General features: G+C 46.5%; 1 protein-coding gene across 3 annotated transcripts in view; it reads left to right on the top strand.

The window, feature by feature from the left end:
- LOC132916107 (Krueppel-like factor 6) overlaps positions 1-25,801 on the top strand; it is a 256,545-nt gene that overhangs the window by 46,626 nt on the left and 184,118 nt on the right. For all 3 annotated transcript variants that reach the window (XM_060975912.1, XM_060975895.1, XM_060975903.1), the window contains exon 2: positions 6,510-6,599. In XM_060975912.1, the coding sequence (XP_060831895.1) occupies positions 6,510-6,599 (90 nt within the window). The remainder of the gene's footprint in view (positions 1-6,509; positions 6,600-25,801) is intronic.

The raw sequence follows: 25,801 nt of genomic DNA, 5'->3' as shown, positions 1-25,801 counted from the left end.
GGTTTCGCGATTAAATTTCCAATCAAGAATGTTTCACCTGGAAAATAAGAAATACTATTTTTTTTTTAGTCCACCAGAGAGAGAGATTAATGGGTTTTTGTAGACGAAGCAAACGATGTCTGACTCCGATCCAGGATGAGCAATCTCGGGGAGACGGTGTCGATGGATCGAGTTACGAACCGCTCGCATTTAACACGAACCCGATCGTGATTTTAACTTTTATTTCGAGCACGTTCCGCTGGTGTAATCCAAGGAAACTCGTGCAGCTTAATACACGTACGAACACGTACACACCGAGTCTGACAACACGTGCCGTGTTCTACTTGCATGATCCGGCGCGATCGCTCTTGCTCGGGCGAGATCTGCATTTAATCGGTGTTCGCTTTTACGATGTATCTTCTTTAATCGTTGCACTGTCTGTAAAAAGACGAAGATGAGCAACGATCGAAAAATTACATCGTTCCAGAAAACAAGCGATCTCTATAGAGATATCAAAGACACGTTGTAATAATTCTCTCCTGGTAGTCACGAATTTAATCAGCGGTATCGGAGAGACAGAGATAGAGAGAGAGAGAGAGATTTTTTAATTTGTCGGTTGCTTCATTTACGAATATGCGGTGCTAATCAGCCGTCAAAACGGAGGTAATAACTGGAGCGGCAAAGAGAGCAGGCAATTATTATTAATTACAGCGTGTAGCCAGGGGGAAGATTGACAGCTTCCATATTTAAACTGAAATCCCCTCGTTATGTAATCGCGCGAGGCGGCTAGCTTCCATTACACGTATATATACTTACCTACAATATGTTGCCGCGCTGACAACACGTGCCACACTTCTGCCGCATGATTTGCGTTACGTGCAGGCGCAAAGATTTGCCGAGTATTATACGTAGGAGAGGCTCGCTCGACCTGCCGGCTTCGTGGTTGCTCTCCCTCGCTTTCGTGCCTGCAAATAGGAGCCTGGCTGAAACTTTCACTCGGGGGCCGTGGCGGAAAAAATCTTTCCACCGTTCTACTGGGAAAACGAAAACCCGCAAAAATCCTATTCCAGCAACCGTTGTTTATCGTAGTATACCATTGGAAGGGTGAAAGAGCATGAATATAAAGCAAAACGAAAGTGCAATTAGGTTTGTGAGAAAATTAGCATGCTCGTAAATGTAAAATACATTAGTACACGCACTCGTGAAATTGTGAAAATCTGTTTTAGAAAAAGTAGATTTGTATCGCCGAGTCCCTGGAATCTGTACATTTCTCTACTGTATAGTCTTTGGTACGTTGACGCGTTAAACAGAGTGCCGACCGATCAGCTGCTTTTTTCCTCAAATTAATTATCTTTTTCTTCTTCACGGCTGGCGAACTTCACATTTCGAAATTTGTAATTAAGTCACCCTGGCACGCGCCTGTTCCTTGCTCGAGCGTCGCTAATTACCCGTTCGTCCTCTTCCATGGTACTCGTGCTCGAGACGAGCGTAAAACGAACGAGCGTGGATGTACGCAACCGCGCTCAGATGCTTCATAGATAATTAGCGGGGCCCTGGTTCGCGTATGCAAATCCTCTCGAAACTGAATCCGTCGGCCTTATTCTCCTTACCGATAAAAATGTAATTTTTCACACCTTATTCGAGGTATTCGATCGTATCTTTTCTTTAAACGCAGACACTGTCAGCCTTGGCGAACTTAAAATATTTTCTACCACACACGACGCGTGTCACATTCTTCGCGCCAAAATACGTAAACGCGTCGCCCGCGAAGTAATTAAAGTTTCGCAATATACGTAAAGTTAAATTTATTAACACCGATTAAATTTATTACGAAAACTTTGTCCATCCAAATCGAGTAATTCTCGTCAAACAATTTTCATCGAGGACGTTTAACGTTGGTGCACGGTGGTCGATTATGGAACGCGGTGAAAAATTCAAGTGCCGCGATGCCTAACGGACGTAGTTACACCGGGACAGGCCGAGTTATTTTAACGAATGTAATTATCCGGGCGAGTCGTCCGATTATAAGCGTACGAAACGGTCGGGCGCATGCACACGGTTGGGGGGCAGTTCTGGCCATTTCTTAGCGACCATCGCCCAGCGTGATCGTATCGCGGTCCTACTATTAGTACGATGATATATGTCATCATTATATCCTCCTTATTGCGTTAACCGCATCCTGTGATTTACGTCCCAAGGACCTGCTTCACTTCCGTTCTTTTTCTTTCGTTTTACGACCCGTCCCGTTTCGCCAATGACTCAACGTTTGATACAACGTGCCGATGCACTGCCACAATGTTTATGGCTTTCCCCTCGCGCATGTCGTTCGTCTTTTTTCCTTTTGATACCGTGTGATTTATTATCTTGTCCTCGTGGGCGGAGTAAGCGAAAGGGGAAAAAGTCACCGTGCTCTTCCTTTCGAAGAACGTACCAAATGTAACGCGGAGTGTCTCGCGATGTGACCGAGAAAACAGTCTTGCAGGATGGAAGGTTTGATCCGATGAAACTTTAAGTCGGTGCAAAATTTGGAACGACCCTGCACCATCTAGGAACAAGAATTCCACATTTTGCAATTATTTTCTCTGTGTTTAAAATAATAGCAGATTGTCTTCTCTGTGAATAACAAACAGAAAGTCTGAAGAAACGCTTCCTATGCGAAAGAGTTGTTAGACCGAAGAATAGTAGGTTAAGAAAGGATTCACAGAATCGTCAGAGTTCTGTCGGCCAGTCACGGAAGACGTCGCAACCTCTGAATATTCGTGCGGGACATCGTACCGGTCGACTGTTATGGAAGATGCGCCGAGCCTCATGCGAATCACATCGTGTACGCGAATAGCGGTAGTACTCGGCCAGTAAACATCGAGAATATTGGTATAATATGTAGATCTAAGCATGTACGTGGGTTGTCGGTAATGCCCCCGTAAATCAAGTCCTCCATTGTTTTCCTTCATTGAATGACCCGAGCGTTGCCGCACGGTAGTCTCGCGCATTCCATATTTCTGTTCGGGATATTACCGGTATTCGGTATAAATCTTCGAGTTTCGAGCATCATCGACTTTCGTATCGATAGTTTCCAGTCGATCCGAATCGATCGCGTTTCAACGTAGCCGGCTAACAGGTGTAGAATTCCATGGACGAAAGATTTAACTCAATCACGCAGTCTGCTCTCTTTACGTTCTACCTTTTCTTCTTGCAGTTGAACGGCATTGATGGCTGATCATTAGTCAGTGTTTACGGTTTCAGACAGATTCGTAGTAGTCAATGCCAATAACGTTTGGAGTTCCTAGAGAAGTTGCGTATTCGAGCCAAGTATGGAGCTATTAAGCGCTGTGGGAGAGCTATTGAATTCATTGTGCACTTTGTCTGCGCTACTATTAACAATGAGATCGAGTACACGTAACAAATACGATGTCGAGTTCGTCAACGGTTTTGTTCTTTCCTCTGAACGTTCGAAAACCGGTCGAGATTTACGACAAGGTATCAGGGATAAGTTACACCGGAGATCAACCTAAATTTCACGAAGGATATATTCTTGCATCGTGATCAGGATAACGAAACACGTACCTACAGCGGTCTACCGGTCCAAAAACGTTGGAGATCTTCGATGTTGTTCCTTGAAAGAACGAGACGCGAAGATTGGGGGCGAAATCGGATTAACGGGGATCGGCCGGTGAAGCGGGTGTCCATGGCGCGATGTGAGCGCGTAATCAGCACGGTTCGACGATTAATGTTATAAATATTCCGCTAATGCCCGTCCGTTAGGTAAGCGTTTCACCTCCTTATTGCTAACAGCTGCATATGGAGAGCGGCACGGCGTATTCGTCGATGATTTCATACATTATTTCAAAGCCGCCCCACCTGGCCTTCCCACTACAGGGGAGGAGACGACGGAGACGGAACGCCGTATCTGGCGTCTCACCGCAAATCACTTTCATAGTCTCGTTTTTATGACCGAAAGTTGTAATTTATGGTCCACACGGTCGATCGGTGCGGGGTTTGCCACGCGAGAAAACGGATTACGCAGATCGACTTTTACCAGGAGCCACCGGCGGAGCTTTCAAAAGCTCTCTCCCGATTGCCATTAGCGCGAGCTAAAGACGTGTGGCGTGGGAAAGTAGAGGAAGGCCGGAGCAGAGTCAGTGTGCGTACACGCCTCCGTGTTGCGCTGTGTGCCGATCGGCCAGCGTTTATGCTTGCATTCATAAAGGTAGATCGTCCGTGTCTGGCCTGATAATTAAGAGGCAGCTCGTCTACGCGAACCAGCTCGTTCTTCTCCGGCTCGTTAATTACGAATTTTCCTTTTCGAGGGCCGATTTTTGCCAGAGGTTGTCTCATTTACGTTTAATCGCGCCCTCTCGCGCTGCATCGTGATTTCACCGCGACTTCGTAGCTCGCACGACTTCGTTACTCTCTCGTTACGAAATCGTCGACGCTGACCGCGATGCTCGCGTTGGCGATTGCCTTCGACGAGAAGAAAAATCGTGACGTCTTACTGAATATGGTGGTCGAAGGAGGATTTCGAGGAATCGGCATGCAGTATCGGCACGCGTGATTCCTTCGACGTTCTTCCAGATCATAACAACGCAATCGTCGTGAGTTCACGCCAGGTGAAATTGTTTTATGGATTCGCCGGTGGCTGGATAGGTTTTTTCTCTTCGAGCCGCGCTGGCATAATCGATGCGTCTGGACGGAGAACACACCTATGTCTGGATCGTTACTGCCGCGTCCGAAGGTGCCGATTCAATTTCAGCGGTAATCTCACTGCATTACGGAAAATAGGAGAAATCTAGCGAAAGTAAACGTAACATCGTCGACCTGTTGCAACTGCTGCGTAATAATGCAATATGTAATAATAATAAGAGGATAATAACGCATCTAGCTGCCAGAATACAGTCGAATATAATGAATCCAAGTAATGTATGTATTTTTACCGTGTTAGGTACAACCGTCGAGTGGATTGCCTTTCCATCGACCAGAAATGTTCGTAGACACCTGAGGATGTAGATAACGTCTATTAATTGGGTGACAACGTGCATTCGTTACGTAAAGAAAGCCGAATCTGCTTTATCTAATTTTGCAGAAGGCTTACGCAATAATGCAACGGTATTTTATAATTCGTTCTACTGCGATAAGTGAGGTGTGCAATGTTTGCTCGTTCGAGAGGATAACACTCGATTCTGCTTTTAAACGACTTTATTAGTCTAGTTATCCAAGGCGGATACACGTTCATCGACGTTCTACGAGCTTTTAGATTTCGCTTACGTAAGATTTCTAGAGTCCTGCTTGTCGTTAATGCGAAAGAAGCGCTTAGTTGCAACTTCTTAATCGGGAAATCGATAAGTGGAGAAACTAGTATGTACGGTTTAGAAAATTCAAATGACCAGAAGAGTCGATTAACGTTACGTTATAAATAAGTGTGAAATATCTCTGTCGTAAAGGCCAAAGTCTATATAATACACGAAACAGAATCTTCCTATACCTTTCCTATAATCTGAAAAATTCGAAAGGTAGCTGCGTCAGGTATCTCTGGTATTTCTTCGTTCGGGATTTGTTCGCATCGCTAGCCGAGTCTCGCGCACAAGCGATTTACGTTGTCACCGCAGCAAGATGCGATCTTAATTATTCGAGCGAACCGACGAGACTGCCATCGTTTCACTGCTATCCTTTCTTTCGTTTCGTTCCAAATGACCGGTGTAATTGGCCCATTAGAGCGTCCCTGCTGTTTCCTGGCCGAGCGTACGAGCTTAATCGCGTCGCAGAATGCAATTCTGCTAGGCGTTCGCATCGATTCGCGCCGGCGCCGCCGGAAAATTGCGCCCGGCATGGCACCGCGTTTACCCGTCTTTTCCTCGCGTTGCGTCGCGCAGCTGCGTCCATTCGAGAGAGTGACCGCACGACGCAACCCGTACGTTCTTCAACGACAACGATGTACTCTCCGCAGAGTAGGAAAAAGCTGTGGCATACGTCGTGTCGTAAAACGAAACGGAATACACATTGCAGTTTTTATGCTTATCGGCAGTCGTACGATGAAACTGGGAAATTTACGTATGAATAAACGCGATGGAATATCGATCTGTCTAACGGATATTCTCTTACTGCTATTCGCCACGTATGAAGCTCAGTGTTTTAATGGAAATCCGCAACAATCTTTAATTGCGTTTAAATCATCATGAATTTTATACATAGTCGTACGACCGATAAAAGGTACAAGATTTGCGTTCTCTGAATATTTTACACGTAAAATCACATCGTGTGCAATGCGTCGACTGATACGAAGATACCTACTTCTATCAGTATTTACAGAATTTGTAGATTACTGGAGCAAAAATGTTGGATTTTCGCGTAGGATACGATGAAATCGCGAGTTCTCCGTTCCTCTTTGTTCCATTGTTCTCTATCTAATTTTCTGCGAAGAGCAATTTGGTTTCCAAGGGGCCCATTACGATTGCTATAATAGCGCTCATCAAGTCTGACCGCCTATCACCTTTACCTTCGTCTTGTCTAATTACAGGTCACGTTTATTGTTTCAGGATGAGAGCGAGCTCTCGAGCAAGCGGTGGGCCAGTGCGCCCCGCCGCCCGGACAGCCCCTGCGTCCTGGGGGCACCAACGTCTAGGGAGGTATGTTAGCTTTTCTTACGTTTTACGCGTTCTTCCTTCTTTTATTTGTACAATAGTCGCGTGCAAACAAACCGAAGACTTTGTTCCGGCTTTAAGTAACGATAACATCTACAGATTGAATATATTGCGAAGATATTCATCTACTCTGTATTATTTTACGGTGTAGAAGGTTGGTAAACCTGTAGGGTTCGTGTACGCGAATATCAACGTTACGCAAGCAGTTTGTCTATACACGTAGTGTCTAATGGTAGATTCGTATCAATCTGAATAACTTAACTGGAATAGTTTGACGAGTTCGGGTTGCACATATGAAGTCCGACTTAACAAGTTGAAGTTGCAATTTGCAAATTACATATCACGTTTGAAGACAGTAAGTAAGACGGTCTGTATTTTCATTTATTTTATTTGTATCTTATTTTACGTCGATAATACCGCTCGCTTTAATCTCGCGTAAAATTAATTGAATTTAAAGCAAGTGGAAACTAAACGACTTATTTCATTTTTAACGAGACTGCTTTACTAAGAACACAATGTTTCTTCGCCGATTTTCTCGCGCGCGATAAGAACCCGCGAGCGTTTTAGAATTTTCTCAACCTGTACATACCTGTATCAAATCTGATACGTAAACTCATCGCGCTAATTACGGCCGTGTCTTCGGGTATCGCGAAATAATTCGTATTCTCTCTCACGAGAATCAGTAACCTTCCGCGTGGCATTACGGCAAGTTCAAGAAGCCACGTCGTACTTCAACCTTCCCACGAACGTGTCCGATCAATTTTTCCAGTTAGGCGTACGATCGTAGTCTGTTCGCGAGCGATCTCCATTTGTTTACGCGGCGAGGTAGCGATCACGATCAGAGATCGGTATCGAACCGCGGGAAGCGCGTGTCGATTGGCCGCGAATGGAAACCCGCTCGATTCCGCGCGGTACGTGATGGCACCCAAATCGCGATGCCGGCCTCGTGCGTCGAGAAGCCAGATCACCGTATACTTATATATATATATGGGCTACTAATAGGGACCGTCAGGGTTGTTAGCAAGAACCGCGGTATGTCAGCACGTCACTGCCGGAAGGACGATTAGCGGCGAGATCGCGAGGCGAGGTGTCGATTTAGGAACGTGATCGTACAAGGACTTGGAGCGCGCCAATGAACCTCGCTACCAGACGCCTTGACACTTTCTTGCGGTGATTTCATTCGTAGCTTAACTTTTTTTTCGTTTTATCACGTTCCGTACGGGTGAACGGTGATTTACGATAATCGTGGCAGTTGGAATTTGCGCGAGACGAATGTATAATTAAAGACTAAAGTTTCTAAAATTCTATATCAGCGGTTAAACGTTCAACGTCACGGTGGTTATCGATGATAGGCGCGCGTCTTCTCGAAAATTCTGTTAGCTACCAGCGTTTCTTAATTTCTTTGAAACGAATGTCATGGACGAAAACACTTTAGGCAATCAGATTCTATCGTAAAATAGAAAGCGCACCGTACTATGTTCCACCGTTACAGAGATTCTACTACTAGTATCTGTCTCGTTCTTTGAAAATTCTACGAGAGGTCAACTGGCTGGCGGCGGGTAGCGTAGTATTAACCATAACTTCCTCGGGCAAGTACTGGGGTAAAATTTAACGAGTCCTCGAATCAAAGTGAATTATTCCGCTGATCTAACGCGTCGTTATGCGTCGGAAAATCGCCGCGGAGGTTAGATTACGAGGCACAAAAGGAAACATAGCACAAAGAGCGCATTATATCTAGCTGTAGGAGAGAATATTCATAGTCGGTTGCGACGGAGACGCAACGCGGATGATGGCCTTACGACTTATTCGTAGGACTTATTTGCGAGTACGTGGCGCCACCCACAGGGTCGGGCTCTATGATGGGTGTGACTCCGTGTTGGTATTCGCGATGCATATTACTACGTGGCGCGGTAACGCAGAGAATACGAGAACCGCCTCTCGCAAAAGGTAGTCTTTCTCCGGAGGCTACACGTCCGTCTAACCGGTGGCTCGTAAATGCACACGCGGTCGTGATTAGACTCGGAGACAATGGTCCGTAGCACGCGTCGTCGTCGCGTATCGCAAGCGTATTGTACGTTTTTTAAACGCGTCCGCTCGATGCCATTTATTTGCATACCGGTATAGTTGGGCCTGCCTAACAGAGAGTCGAGAGAGAAGCTCTCGCGTAACAGTAATCGTTTGAAATGGCCTGTCGCGTACCATCTGCCGCGACACACAACGTTTCTACTCGTCCTCGTCGTTGTGCTCGTACCTGAGGCCCGTGAATGCCTCGCGTTAAATCGTTGTTGCCTGAGAAATCGCGATTTGATGGTGAATGCCTGGCTGTCGTCAAGGTAGCCGTAAAACTGTAGCTTCTTGCGAAAAGCAGCATCCAGGCCAGTCGTGCCTGGAATATGATCGCGACACCTGCGAAATAGCTATGTGATGGAACATTTTGATGCTGCTCGAGTATTTAACGTTTCCTCAGTTTCATTATATATATGTATGGATTAGCTGGAGAATAAATAATTACAGACGCGTATGCGTTTATGTGCAACAACACAGAAAATGCGTGTAATATGGAAAAATAAGCATCGTTCTATTACGATTCTCGTAGCAAACAGGAGGTCAAGTTGATCGTGAATCGAGAGGTAATTGCGATTCTAAATCTTCCAGCTCTCTTTTTTCCCGCAAACGTAAACGTTTGCCTGGTGATCGATTAATCAGCTGACGATTTGCTGCTCATTAAGAATTTTTTTGTTGGATTATTTGCCATCCAGTGTCCACGTGTACATAAGGTTAATCGGCGGCGTGCTGGTATATTTACGTTGTTGGAAGCGCTGTTGCATCGGGTACAGTTCAATTCCGTTACGTGGACGTAGCCATGGGCTTCCCACGCCAATTAAACATGACTCATTAACGGGCAGAAGCCGGTAGCCGGGATCGATGCCTGGCCGAAGCCGGGCAACCCTTCTATAAGTCTGTGCGGCACAGGCAATCGGAACTAATCTCGACCTATCCTCTCTTCTCTGCCGGCTGTTCGCGATGCGATATTACCGCTGGTACCGGTAAACTGCATGCATCGTGCATGCACCGGCCACGACGTGTGCCACACCGCGGCGCAATATTTCTCTCACCGGTTCACCCGGTACACGCGTAATTGTGTGTAAAGAGTTCACGGCCCAGCAGAGATACATCGTCCCCTCGCCCTTCTGCCCTATCTTCGTTTTGACGTTTACGTTTTAATTCCTTCCCACTTGCACCGGCTCGGTAATTAAACGCGGCTCTCGAGTTTTCAATCACCGCAAAGAGTCTCCCCCGTCGAATTTCTTGTCGTCGGTTGCAATTTATTAATAAATCCTCCTGCTTTTCCGCGAAACGTTTTAATCGTAAAAACTCGTACGTCGAGTACATGCGCGCAAGAGGTCAACGATCCGAGCTGGCATAAAAGCGTTAGATTTTTGCGCAAAAGCCCGCAGATTCGTCGATAGCGCAGTCACCTTTGCGCTTTAAGGAATTTCTGTCAACTGCAAGAAAATAACGGGACGTAAACTAGTAACAATACCCGTCCCCCCTTGCGGCCGCCACGGCGTGCACGTATTATGCGAGCATTAACTGTTCGACGATGCGGCGGCAGCGTGGTCTTCTCCCGAAGTCTACGAGAACGTCGCTGTCGAACGGGCCAGCGTTGCCACGGGGAACGGAGAGACGATGGAACGATAGAAAGAAAGAGACGAAGGGGACGAGGGGGTGAATTATTGCTCGAAGATTTCGCGATCGCTTCCGATAGTCGTGGATTCCATCGTGGCTGGTCGGTTGCCTCGTCGCCTGCCTTTGGTAGCCGTGGAATCTTTCGTCGTTTGATTGCTTGTCGGATTTTCCTGGCCGATGCCAAGAGGACGATAGGGATAGGCTCGTTAGAGATACGTTGATGCTCGAATATATTGCAGGATTCGAGTGATTTAACGGCTACACCGGTTGGATAAACCGACACGTTTCGTCGTGCAAGACATTCCTCCCTTCTACATGGGATATCGTATCAGATAGCGTGGGATTTTGGTAGACAGCCACCTGCTGGGTGTCGCGTTCGATGCTAATTAAAGGAGATTTTGCAAATACGTAAATTTTTTAAGAAATGATTAATTCGTTAACTCCATAAACGATAGCTCGAGTCGAATTGTTTCTCGTTAATGGTAGTAGCCAGTGCAATAGTTCCGATGGAAATAGATTACAATATTTTAACTTGAACTTCAACCGAATCAAATTTCCTCGGTATATTCGATGCAGGAGCAAACGTGATTTCGTACGCGCAATTTGGACGCGTTCTCGATGATTCGTCGAGTCGAACGGATCACGCAATCACGATAATAGCGATGCAGCTGGATCTCGAATTCAACAGAAATGTGAAAACTGGGACAGGTGCAAAAGTAGGATCGACGAAGGAGTCATCCTCCGTTCTTGCGCGTCGAACGGAATTTATGACACTCGAACGGTTCCACGATCGCACGGGGTATGATTTCACGTGGCTGGAAATCACCAGTCAGCACCTACATCTTTCTGATTTCTAATTTCGATTTCCCATCGGATCTGGGTAAATAGGCAAATAGCCGCCCACGCGATACCCATGGATGTACTCGTCGATTCCGTGTTTCGTCGGTGTTCGTCCGCTCTTATCAAATCTATCGTAAAATTTGTACTCGATCGTCGAGAAAACCGATAATCATATTCACCTATTGCTCGTAAACAATCCGCGTACATAGAAAAATCAGGCAATAAACCTCACTCTTCGATATCCCTTTCCATTTGTGATGTTCGATAGTCGTCGTCCTCTATCCATAAATTACATCGCGTCATTACGTATACCGATGAACAGACCGGATTTTCCCGTAACGTATCGATTTTCCACTGCCCATAAAAGCTATCTAAAGGAGCCCGCACACAATCAAGAAAGCATCGCTGACAGAAAGATCGACCGTGTGGCGGCTACTAGTAGCTACGGTATCGATCGAGCAGTATCTCGGATCCAGGACGAACGTCGGTCGATCGTTTGGAACGTGGGCTGGGCTGGGCTACCTTCGTGAAGTGGACACTCCCGGATCTTTGAGTTCTCTCCGAAGAAGGTGTCGTCACCGGTCGCTCCTCCGTCCGCGTGCTCTTCTCCGAATTACGTAACCTCCAGCGTACGTACGTGCACGAGTTGGCTGTATATAAGCGCGATTGACGCAGGCTTTAGGGAAGGGAAGGGAACGGGGACGCGACGAGGCTGAAAGAGGGGAAACGCGCGTACACGCTTCGCACGGGCGCGCGCGTTCGTGCTGTTACGTACCGCACCTTCGTCACGAAGAACGAATAAACGAACGTACGGACGGACGTATGGCGCATCGTTGCGTTCTAAATCGACGGACGTCGGTGCATTACGTCGGCGCAAGCCGTGCATCTGCCGACCATTCAGGCCTTTGTCTCCCGCTAACGTGGGCGTTGCGGAATATCTATTGTCGGTCCCGTCTCTATGTGGTTGCGCTCGCGAGCGAGCTAAGCGACCGCGGCGCGCCGCTTCGAAAGCGTTTGCATGATGCTCACGATGCATCATCCCGCTGGAAGATCCAGCGAACACGCCGGTCGCGATAACGGGAAGGGTAATATGTTCGACGGACGTGTGAAACGTGGAACGTCCTGTAAACTCCCATTTGAAATTCTAATTGGGGAGGCTTCTAATCTGCGCGGATCGCTTCGCTTTGTTCCATGCTTTCGCAATATTTCGGTGGTTCTTGCGCTTTGCGGTAGAAAACCAGTCGAGATATCGTAGGCGGATATTGTCGTTGGAAATCAACAGCCAGATAAGAACTTTGGATTGATATCTACAACGTCGCGGTCCCTTAACTCTTTAAACTGTGAACACGCTTATAACGATGTTGTATCCAGCTTCGTTGTTTTATTTTCGCGTTTGGAGAGGACGATCTATAAAGATCTAATTAAAAAAAAAAATACACGTACGTAATACCGAAAGATTCAATTTCTAGTTGTACCTCGAATAGCTTCAAAACGCGCGAAGAAGCAGCGGAAATGGGATTCGTCGGTAAAATCGGGACGACGATCTTGATCCGGTCGAAAGCGATACGTTACCGAGCGTGGACTGCGCGGCTCGCACAAAACGGCCAACATTTTGGAATCCCACGGCGTAGTCGTTGGCAAAGCATGGATTGCTTTTAGAGGCCAACCCAGTCCACGTTTTCGCCAATGGCATTTTAATCGAGCGTCGGACAGCTGGAGATCCCGGGTCTTCCTCCGACCCCTCATCCGTGTCGCCACCCTGCCAGAACCAACGCATTCTTCTTCATCGTTTCGCGTGACTCGCGGCTGCGAGTTTTACGTCTACGAATTTACATGTCGACCAGCCTGCCGCAACGAGCATCGCACGAGGTGTGGCCACACCGACACACTCTCTCCAACGCGCGCGCGTGCACGCACGATCAGCATGTCCGGTTTGAAAATACATGCGTAGTCATTTTTTTTCGAATATTAAAAGAGTTGTTTTACTTTAGAAGAAGAAATACGGCGTTGAGTTTTATTTACGAGACGTTTGGCGATAAAGATTTAAATTAAACTTCGATCCGAAATCGAGGTTTTTTAGTGCGAGCAGATGCTTTTTATTACACTGATTTTATTATTAAATTTAGATGGGCTCCATCGATTAAATAATTATTCCAACGAATCGTACGACGACGATTAAACGAATCAAATTCTGTTTCGTCGTTACAACTAGATATGGTACCTGACCAACTGTACACGCCTATGTTGCCTATACGTTGTTAAGTTTCGCACGTGTACGAGTCGTTTGCTGGTTAAGTCGTCGCATATATTTTCAAACGTTAACGCACACAGAAACGCGGCTATCTCAGCTCCCTACGTTTCTTTCTCACGTGTACGCGCTCGAGCAAGCGCGAGACGAACGCGCGTTGCCCGCTTTACAAGAGGAGCCAGGAGGAGGGTTCCGGCGCAAAACACGTCCGAACGAGGCGCGTCTCGTTCGATTGTGCCTCCACAGACGGAATTGCTTTGTCGAGGCACTCCGGTGGCTTTTGTCGAAGGCATAACTCCGACGATTCACACGCGGCCCACGGATTCTCGATCGATGATGATCTTTCCTGTTCGGCCGCCCGCTCGCGCGCATACCTTCACGTGGATGTTTGCAAGACTGTGTGTTTGCACGATCGCGTTTACTTTCCTCGTCGATCATAGTCCATTCGATGGACCAACAGGTGGGCCTTGTTCGATCCTTTTCCTTGTTCCTCTTTTCTACATTTACGCGTTCCCAGGTTTTCCTCGTTGCTTTGCACGTTTTACGTGGATGTGAAGGTTTCCCGTTTGACAAATACGTTTGTGAAACAACTTATCATTGGTGATAATAACTAAATTGGGAATTAGTTTGTTAAATTTTTGTCGCGACCGCTGCGTGCGAAACTCTTTCTCTCGATCCTCCTTCTCCTGCTTCGAGCTTCGTTTAATTCCGAAGAGACAGTCCTAGGAAACTCATGGTCACGTCCACTCGAAATCTTGCGCAGTCACACTCTCCATTCACACGATGATCTCAAGAACTCTTCAGTCACACCCAACTTTCTATCAGCGTATTTCGTTATCAAGCATTTTTCACCGTTCGAGAATTATTTGACAAATCCTAACTACTCGAAAGCCACTGCATCCTAATTTTCTTCCGTGTTTCACGTTCCTTCGATACTTATCGCGTTTTACTAAAATTTCCTTGATCCGAGTAATCTTGCATTCAAGCCGGAGACACCCACGACCACTTTCTACTCTACTCAGACTCTAATCTCGCATCTTTTGTCGCTAAATCCCCAACCGTCACAAACCTCGCGTTATTTCTTCGATCGGAGTGAACGAAGCCTCGTCGGTCCTTTCTAGCAAACAAGTACCTCGTTCCACTGCGAAGAGGATCGACAATCATCCCTTACGGTGTTGCACGGTAAATCACAGCTCGGCTGCGAAACATCGCGAAGATGTATGACGCGAGATTGTAGATGTGTTTCCATTGTACGGTCCCCCGAGATACGCGAGATGCGCGCGGTGTGTTCTGAAATCGTTGACGCGCTTCGCCGCATCCTTCATCCGTGTTTTTCTCGGGCGGCCACCACCGGTAAATTCGATTGGCGAACCGGAGGCGAGCCGCATCTGGTCGACGGGGCGCAGCCTGTTTCCTCGCGATCTTAGGCGTGCGCGATTCGTCCCGGTTAGCGGCGTAAGTACTCGTTACCACGAGGAAGAGGAAGGTGCCGCATAAAACGGCAGGATTTTTTCTCGCCCTACGAAATATGTCGAGTCAGTCGCTTGCAGCCTAGCTCAGAGTCGTAACATCTGCCGCCGCTGATTGTTGAGTACCGTACGCGCTAAGCCGCGAACGAATAGAGGCGCCGCGAGTGTTGACCGCGTGTCGTCTTCTTTCACTGCCGCGGGTTTTATTACGTTTCCTCGCTAAATCACACAGTCCGAGCTGGAAGTCGCAGTATCTTTCGAGGTCTATTCTATACGTATACGCCGTGCCAAGCGAATTACACGTTGAAGGGAGAAAGGATCGCAGTACGCAAAAAGTCGAGGCTTGATTTCGCTTGTTCGATTTTGATAGGCGATGCCTCGTTCCAGTCGATTCACGACGTCGCGTCGTCGTGTCATGGATCGTCATCGCGGCGAAAAAGGAAAAAAAAAAAGAAAAGAAACAGCTACGTGATTGCCGATTCACCGCTATCCGCGTATAGACACGTTCTGTTTGCCGGGGCTCGTCGATTGCTGGTAACGATCGGTCGTGACAAAATATTCTTTCCGACTCGACGTGTGGTTAGCTTCACTTGGTATTCGCGATGCGATCGATGATGGCGTGAACCACGCACTTTCGCACGTTTGAACGAGTAAATCGAATGCAAGATCGACGATCGATTATTGGCATTAGGTTCGTTGATAAGATGGCAATTGGGACGATACGCTTTCGCTTTGCTCTCTTCTGCTCGCTTTTCCAAGTCTCAGATGGAATCTTCGTGGAATTGTTGATTAAGGGTAATTACGGTAATTTATCATAAGAATGTGGATCGTGTGAAAGAAGTTATTAAGCAGATAAACTAACCTTTAAAGTAGAAGAACCTCGAGATAAAACCAGTTTAATATCAAAGATCGCTTCTCGTGTCGCTATCAAAAGAGCGATCGACGATAAACAAAGTCAACTTTATTTTATCGAGATTTTATTTTATCACCTTCATCGAGGATATCTCCCCTCCGTTTTTAAAACCGTAGCTCTGCTCGGACGTCCATTACCGATTAGAACGAGACGAATAGACGGGAATATGATTTATTATCGATGGTTCAAGAGCAGTATCGATCGAAGTGGTACCCCCTGCGTGGTGTACACACGTCATAGCGCTCGTCTCATTCGGCTCAACAACTGCCCTGTCCAGGAACGTCGCTCTCGCGGCTCTAGACTTCGTTCGGATTTACATGGAGCGCCTGCCACTTAGAAATCGTACGGTTACGCACAGGTGGTTCTATTTATACGATCCTGGCGTCTGCACTTTCAGTCTCGTTCGAAGCGACCCAGCCTCTCCAGTTACATTGTGCCTGTTGCGCGAACCAGCGCAACCTCTTCCAACCGATGACGATAGATCGAGTTTAGTTGTTATACTACGATCACGAAATTTGCGTAACAACCGGCTATTCTGCGACCCAGGTCGTTACAAAATTTGATAGATGACCAAGTGCTTAACGCATTGCGTACGAAAGACGAGATACTTCGTGCTTCGTGACTTTGAAAAGGAAAAATTGGCAGGGGATGACGAACGACCGGATATCTTTACAAACGATCGCAATGATTTTACATGGTTCGTATTTATTCTGCGTATTCTTCCCGCGAGGATATATAGAGCGATATTTATTCGGTCATGACTTTATCTAGGAGCGAGAGTTAGAAAAATACATAGATTCTGTTTTAAACTGTGCTCTAAAATCTGTTGAAGTATCTACATATACGAGGAAGCCATAGATAAGATTTCTTCTGCCGCTAAATAGGAAGATTACAAGCGTAATGCTTTAATCCTGTGTAGGTAGAATTTTATTTGCTCGCGATTAACACGTTCTCGCACGGAGAATATACTTTGCGCCGGTCGTACGAGTCGATTTTTAAATTATTTAGAATTTTCTGAGCCTTCGTTAACACACTGTTGCGTTACCGTATTTCGCAATTTTCTTCATCGATCATACTTATGTCATCAAATTTACAGCATGAATTTACACTAAATCAATAGAACGAGTAAAAACAAAGTTTCCATCTCTGTCGGTGACTCCACGGCGGACTTTCTACGAGGCTCGATCGCGAGGGATCACAGAGTTCGGTCGAAAACTGGTTTCGTTCTGATTTTAAACGGGAGCGAGACACAATCGTACAGCGATTATGATGTCGTACAATATTGTACAGACTGGCCATCTTTCGAATTATAGTATAACGATTGATCACATTAATTGCATCTTCGCGGCAGCGTTGATCCGAAATTCCGACCATGGCACCTTTCCGTTCGTCGATTAATCATCGGCGAGAATACGACGGACTGTAATTAAATATCATCATTCGATTAAACGTAGCTGTGGACGCGGATGTCTGATTCCCGTGTGTTTATCCGACCTCGGCGCGGCCAGAGAAGCCAACAAGCCTGCAATTACTCGAAACCGCACCGGTGCCTCGACGATCGATCCCCAAATTAGGTGATTGACAGTTCTGGACGCCTGTGAAATCCCGGCAACGCGAAGATCCGCCACGCAACCTTCGATTCCTTCATAGGCTGCCACGATGTTTTCGCTCGTTTCGAGGAGCGTTTGATCGAACAGCCGGTTCGTTAAATATTTGTTCGGCGACTGTTCCGCCTAACAGCTGCGTCGATTCTTCGGTCGACTTGGTCCGTGTTCATTGAATAAACGTCAACGTGTGTTGCTCGTTTCTCGGAACGTTTTACTTGATAAACTGATTCGCATAGTTAGCGAGAAGGAGGCCAGTCGAAAAGGCCGTTTCTATTTGGAGAAAACACGAGGCTTTCTATTTTTCATAATCCTCTCAATGAAGCCACCGATGTGCTTTTGCTTACGTGTTTCATTGGCTACGAAAACTATCGTTTGTAATGTTGCGTTCGACGCACGGACCAAGGAAACCATAAAGAAGAACGAAACGATGTGTTCGGCGCGAACAAGCGGATTTCGTGATGGATCCGCCGCGTGATCGACGAGATCCTTTAAGATTCATGGCCGGACTCTGGGACCGTGCGGAACGTACGGGAACTTGGACGTGGGTCGAGACGGTAGTCGAACGAGCCAGCTAATTTTCTCTTTCTTTCTCCGGCGCATCGTGGCTGCCATTCTACAGCCGCTACGCTTTTAATTGAGCCCCGATCGGTACGCTATCATTGAGATCTAAGCGATCCTGGCAATGACCCGGTGACCGTAATGATCACGTAACGATCGACCACCGCGAAGTTAGATGAGATAACGAACCGTGATATCTGGAATCCGACTTCGTGCAACTCTAAGTACCGATTCCACCGAGAATCGAATGGAAGTGGAGGATAGTCTGGTCGCGGCTGTCAGCGTTTCCGTAGATCCTATCTCAAGGCTCGAGATAGTTCCGAGCTTCGAACCGATCTCTTTCTCGCTCCTTGCCCCGTACAACGTAGAACGGAATCGATCGAAGTCAGGGATCGATCTCTCGCGTCGAGTCGCTCGTAGACGTTGTCGTCGAAATTGATTCCTCGGAGCGACGACATCCGAACGCGGTGAACGTTCTCCGCGATTCTCGAAATCGTTAATTAATCGACGACCGCTCGATCGGATGCACGCGAACGAATCAATACGGCTATTTGTCAGTGTCGTATCGGATCTACGCTGCTTATTGGCAATATCGGATAACCATCTCGAGGCGTTTAATTATGTCGGTTCGCCGATGTTTCATCCGGACGTCAGCTGTGTACATACGACGTTTACATCGATGAATTCCAGGGTGCTGGTCGTACGTAGTAGCGAGCGTGCGCGCGCGTTGGGCTGTGGCGACGGGCGTCGCTAATGGAACCTGCAATAAGCGGAATAGAAAGCAGACGACACGCGAATTGCGGTCGGAATGAATTCATCGGCTGGGTCGACGAGGAAGAAGAAAGAACGTGGTTATTGGTTCCCCTCCGGTTGGCGATTGGCCGATGTCAGCGGCCGCGGTAGCACCGGCGCACAATTTCTAAATCTCTAAATTACAGGCGGACGTTTATTATCGGAAGAAAGGCACTTAATTTGTACGACCGACTGCTGTTATAAAAGAGAACCGTTCGTTCGTTAAAACGTTCCTGAAGCGGCGTTGCGTGCCTCGTAAATAAAAGGGGAACGGAGGTCGACCATAGCGGAGCACACATTCCGCCCTTGTTCTATGATTATCCTCTCCACTTGTTTCTCGCACGGATTTCTACGGATATCGTTGGCCAGTGATGGTACTTTGGCAATCTTGTAACGTAACGAAGATACTCGTTGATTGGCGACTTTTTAGATACCTCGTTGCCGACAAGCCGATGATTATACCTAATTTATTCCCATTGGATCACCGAGGTATCAAGGTTCTTAATATTTTGCTTCGGTGCGCTTTTTTTAGAACGTGATCTTACAGAAGTTGTTTTTTAAAGTGATTTTGGAGGATAGCGTTATTTATCTTGATCTCGCTTTATTTATTCAGAAGGAAGTCCACAGTTTCACCGCGCATAGAAACTTTTTGTTGGATGGCGCGTATCGATTTACGATTCGCTATTGCGCCCGTATCGCGATACGTCGAATTATGTAACGTTCCCTGGCCGGTAATCTCCATCGAGAGATCAAAGTTTAAAGTTTAGAAGATCGAGATATTTAAAATCTGAAAGTTGTGACTCGACTCGCTAGAATCAAGTATCAGTACCTACCGCTACTAAGTCGTTTTGTCTCGATTTTCGAGTTCAAAAATGACAACGCAATTTACAGCTACGTAGTAACTTTATAAGAAACCAGTAGGTGTAATTTCGAACTAAATTACGATATCTAATATCAGTAAGGTAATCTTCGACGAATTTCTGATAGAAGCTTCGTTATACCGAGCCGACTGCTCGCTACTCTCGTTGATTAAATTAAACGGAATTCCAGACTTTAAGCTCTTCCATCTCGTAATCTGAGATTCTAACGTAACGAGAATAACACAGTGTTTCCAACACGCGAAAACGTATTTTCACGCAGCGTTCTTACGATATTAGACCTTGTAACCGAAAGAAGTGGCGCTGTTATGTCGTTAACGGGATACCTCGATGAGAACGGTATTTTTATAGCCGAGGTTATTGGTAATGGTACAGCGTCTCTTCGTTGTACCACTGCGTTGGTCAAGAATAATGTTTGAAAACTCAGCTTCTTACCATTTTCTTTGTCGCGGTTGTTCTGTCGAACAAGTTTTTCTTTCGAGTTAACACGATCGACGTCTGTTTGCGTTCGATCGAGTACTTCGTACGGAAGCTACTACATATTAGCTACCGTGGTACACGACACGCGTGTACTTTTACCACGTCACTGCCTCGTCTAATGCCTCTATACGCTTTTAGAACAACATTGGGAATAGATCGGATCTTGACGTTGTATTACAGCCGTACGACTATTAGTCTAGCGACAATCGGACCTAGATAAAATAAATATTGAACCGAGTCCACCGATGGAATGCGTTTGAATAAATAGTGGCTCGTTATCGCTCGACCAACTTGCCTCGCGTTACACTGGACTTTTAGCCGAAGCGATTTACGTCGCAGACGTAACGACGTAAACGGAATAGGGTGGGTAGCGCGTTGCTGTTTTCGACCGCGTGTTATCGAATTAATCTTCGTTATTCCTCGGTAATCTCGCGATATCCTATTGACCGTGACGGAATATCAGCGAGTAAAGGAACGTAGCCGCGGCTACGTATTCCAGTTCTAATAATAATGGTTGATTATTTCTATCTTTTCTCTTTTTTTTTCTTTTTTTTTTAATCCCTCTTTCAATTGGCCCGTCTAATGACTCTCATTCGAGTTGGACGACGGAACCACGAGCGCACAGAGTCGGACACGCGGTTTCGTTTGATAGGTCGAAGCCTTCTCTATTCGAACCAATCAGTAGTATTCTCGTTAGGTTGATTTATTGTAAAAAAGCGGCGCGACTCGTGTATCCAACGGGCTCGCGTGCTACAACTATCTGTTTTCAACTGATCGTGGACGTGACTTCATTAACATTTGATTGATCAACACACTGGGGAACTACTGGATTATAATTGAATTCCTGGATAGGATAACCGTTAGCGCGACTATTATTCCTCGTCGACGAGTGCGTGTTCTCGATACGCGTCGCGTTTGAAGTTATTACGCGCAAGAAAGGAGTATGTGCGCGCTCGCTAAAAGCGAACAAGAGGTTCATCGACAGAGACAAATAGGAGGCATCGGCGTGCACGCGAGAAAATATTAATAGTACCGTTGTCTAGTAATAGTAGTCTTTATCTCGGCGTCGAAACTAACAACGGCTGATAACCGAGCGTACAGTGATCGGTGGTGGTCGTCTGCAGGCTGGCGATCGATTCTCGAATATATAAGGGCTGGAAGCGAAACACAGGCTTGGGTCGATGTGCATCGCGGAAATTCGCAGGTTGCAGGATTCGTAAAGCTGTCGGCGGCCGACACAAGTCACGATCTTTAAACATTCTCGTCCGCCAGGTAGCAATAACGAGCCGATAGTTCTTATTGGCGTTTCTGCCTCTATCGTTCCCTCTCGGGTTGGCGACGACCACGGCCAAGCCAACTGTTAACCGTCCTCGGCCCGTTCGCTTCGATTCTCCTCGCAGGCGCTCAAATGTCATTTCCAGTGCGGCACACGCTCATTGTCCGTTCAGCGTCGAGGTTCGTGCTTCCTTATAGAGGATCCCAACTCTTTCTGTGCGGCACCGACACCGACGGTGAAAAACGGCGTTGCAAGGCCGTTTTAATCGGCTTTTCTTAGGATATCGCCGGCGGCCTGCCAGTGTGGCGCGGTGCGGAGCGGCGCGCAACCAAGTAGATACCACCGGCGCCATATCTATATTCCATCATTAGTTTCGATGCCGCGTAACCGTTTGGAAAAACCGACGTTACCACGTTCGCCGTGAAACGCGCCGATGTTCACCTTTCGATCCAACGATTCTCGTTTCGCGTCTCGTTCTTCCTTCTTCTTTTATTTCCTCTCGTCACCTTTTATTCTTTTATCTCGTTCTTTTATCCGTTGTACGTAAAATGGTCGGGTCTCTCTCCTTTTCTACGTCCAGCTATTCGCATTTATGCACACGGCTACAACCGTTTGTCCCGCTCGAGCGCGCGCTCTCGTCCTTCCTCCTACATACGAACGATTACTGTTTCCTACTCTTTTCATCGCAAGCGACATTTTTGTTTAATCAAACAGGTTCCCGGTAGACTGTGCGCCCGCGAGACGCAGGCTCACGACTTCCTGCAGCCGGACGCTGCCCACCGGATCGTACGGTACATTTGAATGTCAACGTTGAACGGACCGACGACTCTCTCGGCTCTTTTAACTTCTCTAGTTTTATCCGTGCCTGTTTCTTTTCTCTTTTTCTTCTTCTTTCTTCTTCTTCTTCCCCCCCTTTTTTTTTTATTTTCGATCTCCTCCCACTGGTTCACCGGCGAAGAAGCTTGCCTCGAGGTGTCCGGATGCGTAGATTCCACCTTTTAACGTTACGTCCAGTTTCCACTGGGCGATTCCTCTTCTCGGGGATAGTCGACTCGAACGGCTCGAGCGCGTTTGCTTTTTGCCACGCTTTTTTCCTTTCTCTTTCCATCTCCGTCTCGCCTATTCCCCACCGGCTTCGAACGATACCGCGACGTGTAATTACATTACTTTTAGGAGCGTAATCTTCTTGTTCGGCTTTTGATTAGCGTTCTCCGGCTCCTGCCCAATTAGCGATTACACGGCGCCTTAGCGCGTTTCGTGATGCTGTAGGCCAGCTGACGATAATTGGATGGTAATTCAGAAACGCCTAATCCCGGCACATCGAGTCGACGTTTTCGTCGCGTGTAATTAATCAACTGGTTGCGTGACCACTTATCGGTCTTATTGTCGATACTCGGTTACGGTATCCGCGCGTATAACAAGATTATTGTCCCCGCGATCGCCGCGTCTTGATTAACTCCGGCGAACGGCGGCCAATTTGCATGAGAAAAAAAGCTACGTTGTTCGATTTCGATCGTCTGTCGGAGAACCGGACAACCATTTATCACGTTCGGTTCTTTATTTAACGACAGCTCGAGTAAAAACAGAAATTTTTATTCCTGTTTCACATTGGCATGCAAATATTTATGACGTTGAGATTTCATTTTAGAATCCTAACGTTCTCTCTCTCTCTCTCTCTCTCTCTCGTTCCCTTTCAATTCGAAGATTTTATTTTCTCGCTTTGCAAGTATGTACTCGCATAGATATCTCGTTCTTTTTATTAACGAAAGATCGAATTATATTATACATTAGCGAGGACTTTATTTTTCATTTCTGGTCTCATTAGCTTTTCTAAGGTTAAGTGTCGTGAGACTCGTATTTTTCTTTTTATATATTATTCCCGTTGATCTTGATGATATTTTAATTGTACGTCTTTCGTATGTGACTGAGGATACGAATAATTCAAATACTTGAAGATGATAAGGTTTCCCGAGCGTGTAACCGAGTCAATTCCCGATATTAATGCACGTTCCCACCATGTTATCCGGCTCTTTAATGACAATCGTAGCTCAATCGTAGCGCGTTTAAGGCTAGACCATTAAACAACGACCAGGTTATTGATCGTTCCTTTAATGTCGCATCGCTCATCGACTGCTTCACCACGCATCGTCGCATTTTTACGTTCCCCGCTCTGCTCTTTTTCCCTACCGGTCGACCGTGGTCGACGAACGGAAATCTATTTCCATGATATCCTCTGATGGCCGTTTAATCATCGCGGGGAAGGAAATTGGCCTGATGGATCGTCGATGCCGCGTCGATTTATCAACGCGAGACGCTCTTGTCGTTGGCACGGCGTCGCGATCAAATGGATCGACGTAATTTCTTTTACAAATCCGCATTACGTATTCGACGAACGTAGTCCTCGAGATTCAATATTCTTACACGATCGGTCAACGTTCATTCACATAATACTATTAGCGAGAAACCTTTAGAAACTCAACACTATTAACATTCGTATAATATTTGTTATCTATTAACACGTGATTCTTGCGTGATTCATGATAGTCGTTAGAGGTAAAAGCTTGGATAAAAGCGTTTAGAATTTAGCATTAGAGTTCAGTATTCGTCACCTGATATTTTTCAACTAATTTTATTTTAAATCTTCAAATCGTCTATGTTAATAACACATTAACATAATTTATCATTGTGCACGTACACGGATCTACGACTATAAATCAAGATAGATAACCGTTTTATAAAAGTAGCCAACGGTTCGCCTAATTTCACGCAGAATTTACCATTTGCATTGGACGTAGCTGTTGCTCGCCATTATCGATTATCCGGTTGATCGTCGATATCAGCTACCACGAGAGCACCGCCTTCGAACGGTAGATCGAATGACTTGCAATCAAATTTGTCGTTCTGTCGGATCGATCGGTGGAAAGATCCAAGTAGGGTGGATTTCTTGGAGCAGGAACGGCAAGATATCGTACAGACGCTATAGCTCTCTCACGGCTAGGGAAAACTTTCGTTTTCGCACGCCTGTTAAAATCAATAAACCGTACGTTGTACCGTTAACGAACCAATAATTAGTCGCGGGGTAATGAAGTTCGCGGTGGGTATCTCGACGGGGATTAAACTCTCGTTGAATTAGTGCCACCGCAGGGAAGAGTTTCATAAACACCGGTAGCAGATCGTTCGAAAGCATATCGATGGCTCTGCGTCCTCTCTCTTTCTCTTTCTTTCCCCCTTTTCGCTGTCTCTCTCTCTCTCTCTATCTCTCTCGTTCCACGGCGCTACATGCATTATGCTTATGAAGTGCCTTCGTGCGTGACTTATTTTCCTAAAGAGGCTTCTGCTCGGCCAACATGAGACAGTGAATTCATGTATTTACGTTAATACCATCGAATGAAATTACGTCTGACGTTCAGCCTGTCGCTGATCGTATCATTTCGATTCGGCTTCCTGCCGTAACGTTTTTAAATTACGCGATTAGATCGTTTGTTTTGCGAATGTTCGATCGATACCGCACGATACGATACAAGCTTTCTTTCTTTCTTTTCTGTTTTATATAACGCTATCGGTAAACTTCTCTTTTTTAGATTTACTGCTCCAAAATAGAAATATTCTCATTCGGATCCTACACTATAATTTTACGATAAAATACGATGTCTCTGGTTTTCAACGCGATTTTTAATTCACGCCACCTTTCGAATCGTATCACAAGAACTATGATCGAATTAAAAGGTAGATTTCACGGCGAATAAAGTGGCCGGCTCGCAAACGAGCGGCTCGAGCGTGACTGATTTCGAGGCCGAGGCTCGGTATTCTTCTTTCCACGGATGAATCTGGTATGCCACGAGGTATCGTGCCGCATAAAAGGACCTGGGTACACGCCCAGCCGCATCTCACGGGACCAGGGGCCATGGCTATTCATACGTCGGCCGCACCATAATGCGTTGCCCACACGAAGGCCGTCGCGCGAGAACCGACCACGTGTGGGTGAGAAACGCGCGCGCAGGTATTTCGTTCGGCGCTTCCTGCTCGTTTAATCAATGACATCTTTAAGCTGCTAGACGAATGGCAAAACCGAGATGGCGAAACCACGCGTTCGTGTAGCGGGTTGCATCGTCGATCCTCGCTGTGCCCTCCTGCCTCGAAAGTGGATCCCCCTTCCTCGCTAGTCAAACTGCAAATCTTCGACGATGATGAGCCTGCTTAGCTGGCCTGAGAGCGATAGTAATTAACACCGAGAAACATAGAAAGAGCGATAGAAAGAGAGAAAGAAAGAGAGAGAGCGAGAGAGAGAGGAAGACAGGGAGTCTTTCGCGCATGGGATAATTAGGAAATAAAACGTTATTGCGTTCGTTATATAAGATACGAAAAGGAATAATCTCAAAAGAAATAAGTTCATTCGCGATTCAGCAATTGCAGAGTGACGGCGGAGTCCAACTCAA

Source organism: Bombus pascuorum, chromosome 1 (genome assembly GCF_905332965.1).
Source record: "Bombus pascuorum chromosome 1, iyBomPasc1.1, whole genome shotgun sequence".
Classification (NCBI taxonomy): Eukaryota; Metazoa; Arthropoda; class Insecta; order Hymenoptera; family Apidae; genus Bombus; species Bombus pascuorum.
This window is presented reverse-complemented; position numbering and strand designations above follow the sequence as displayed.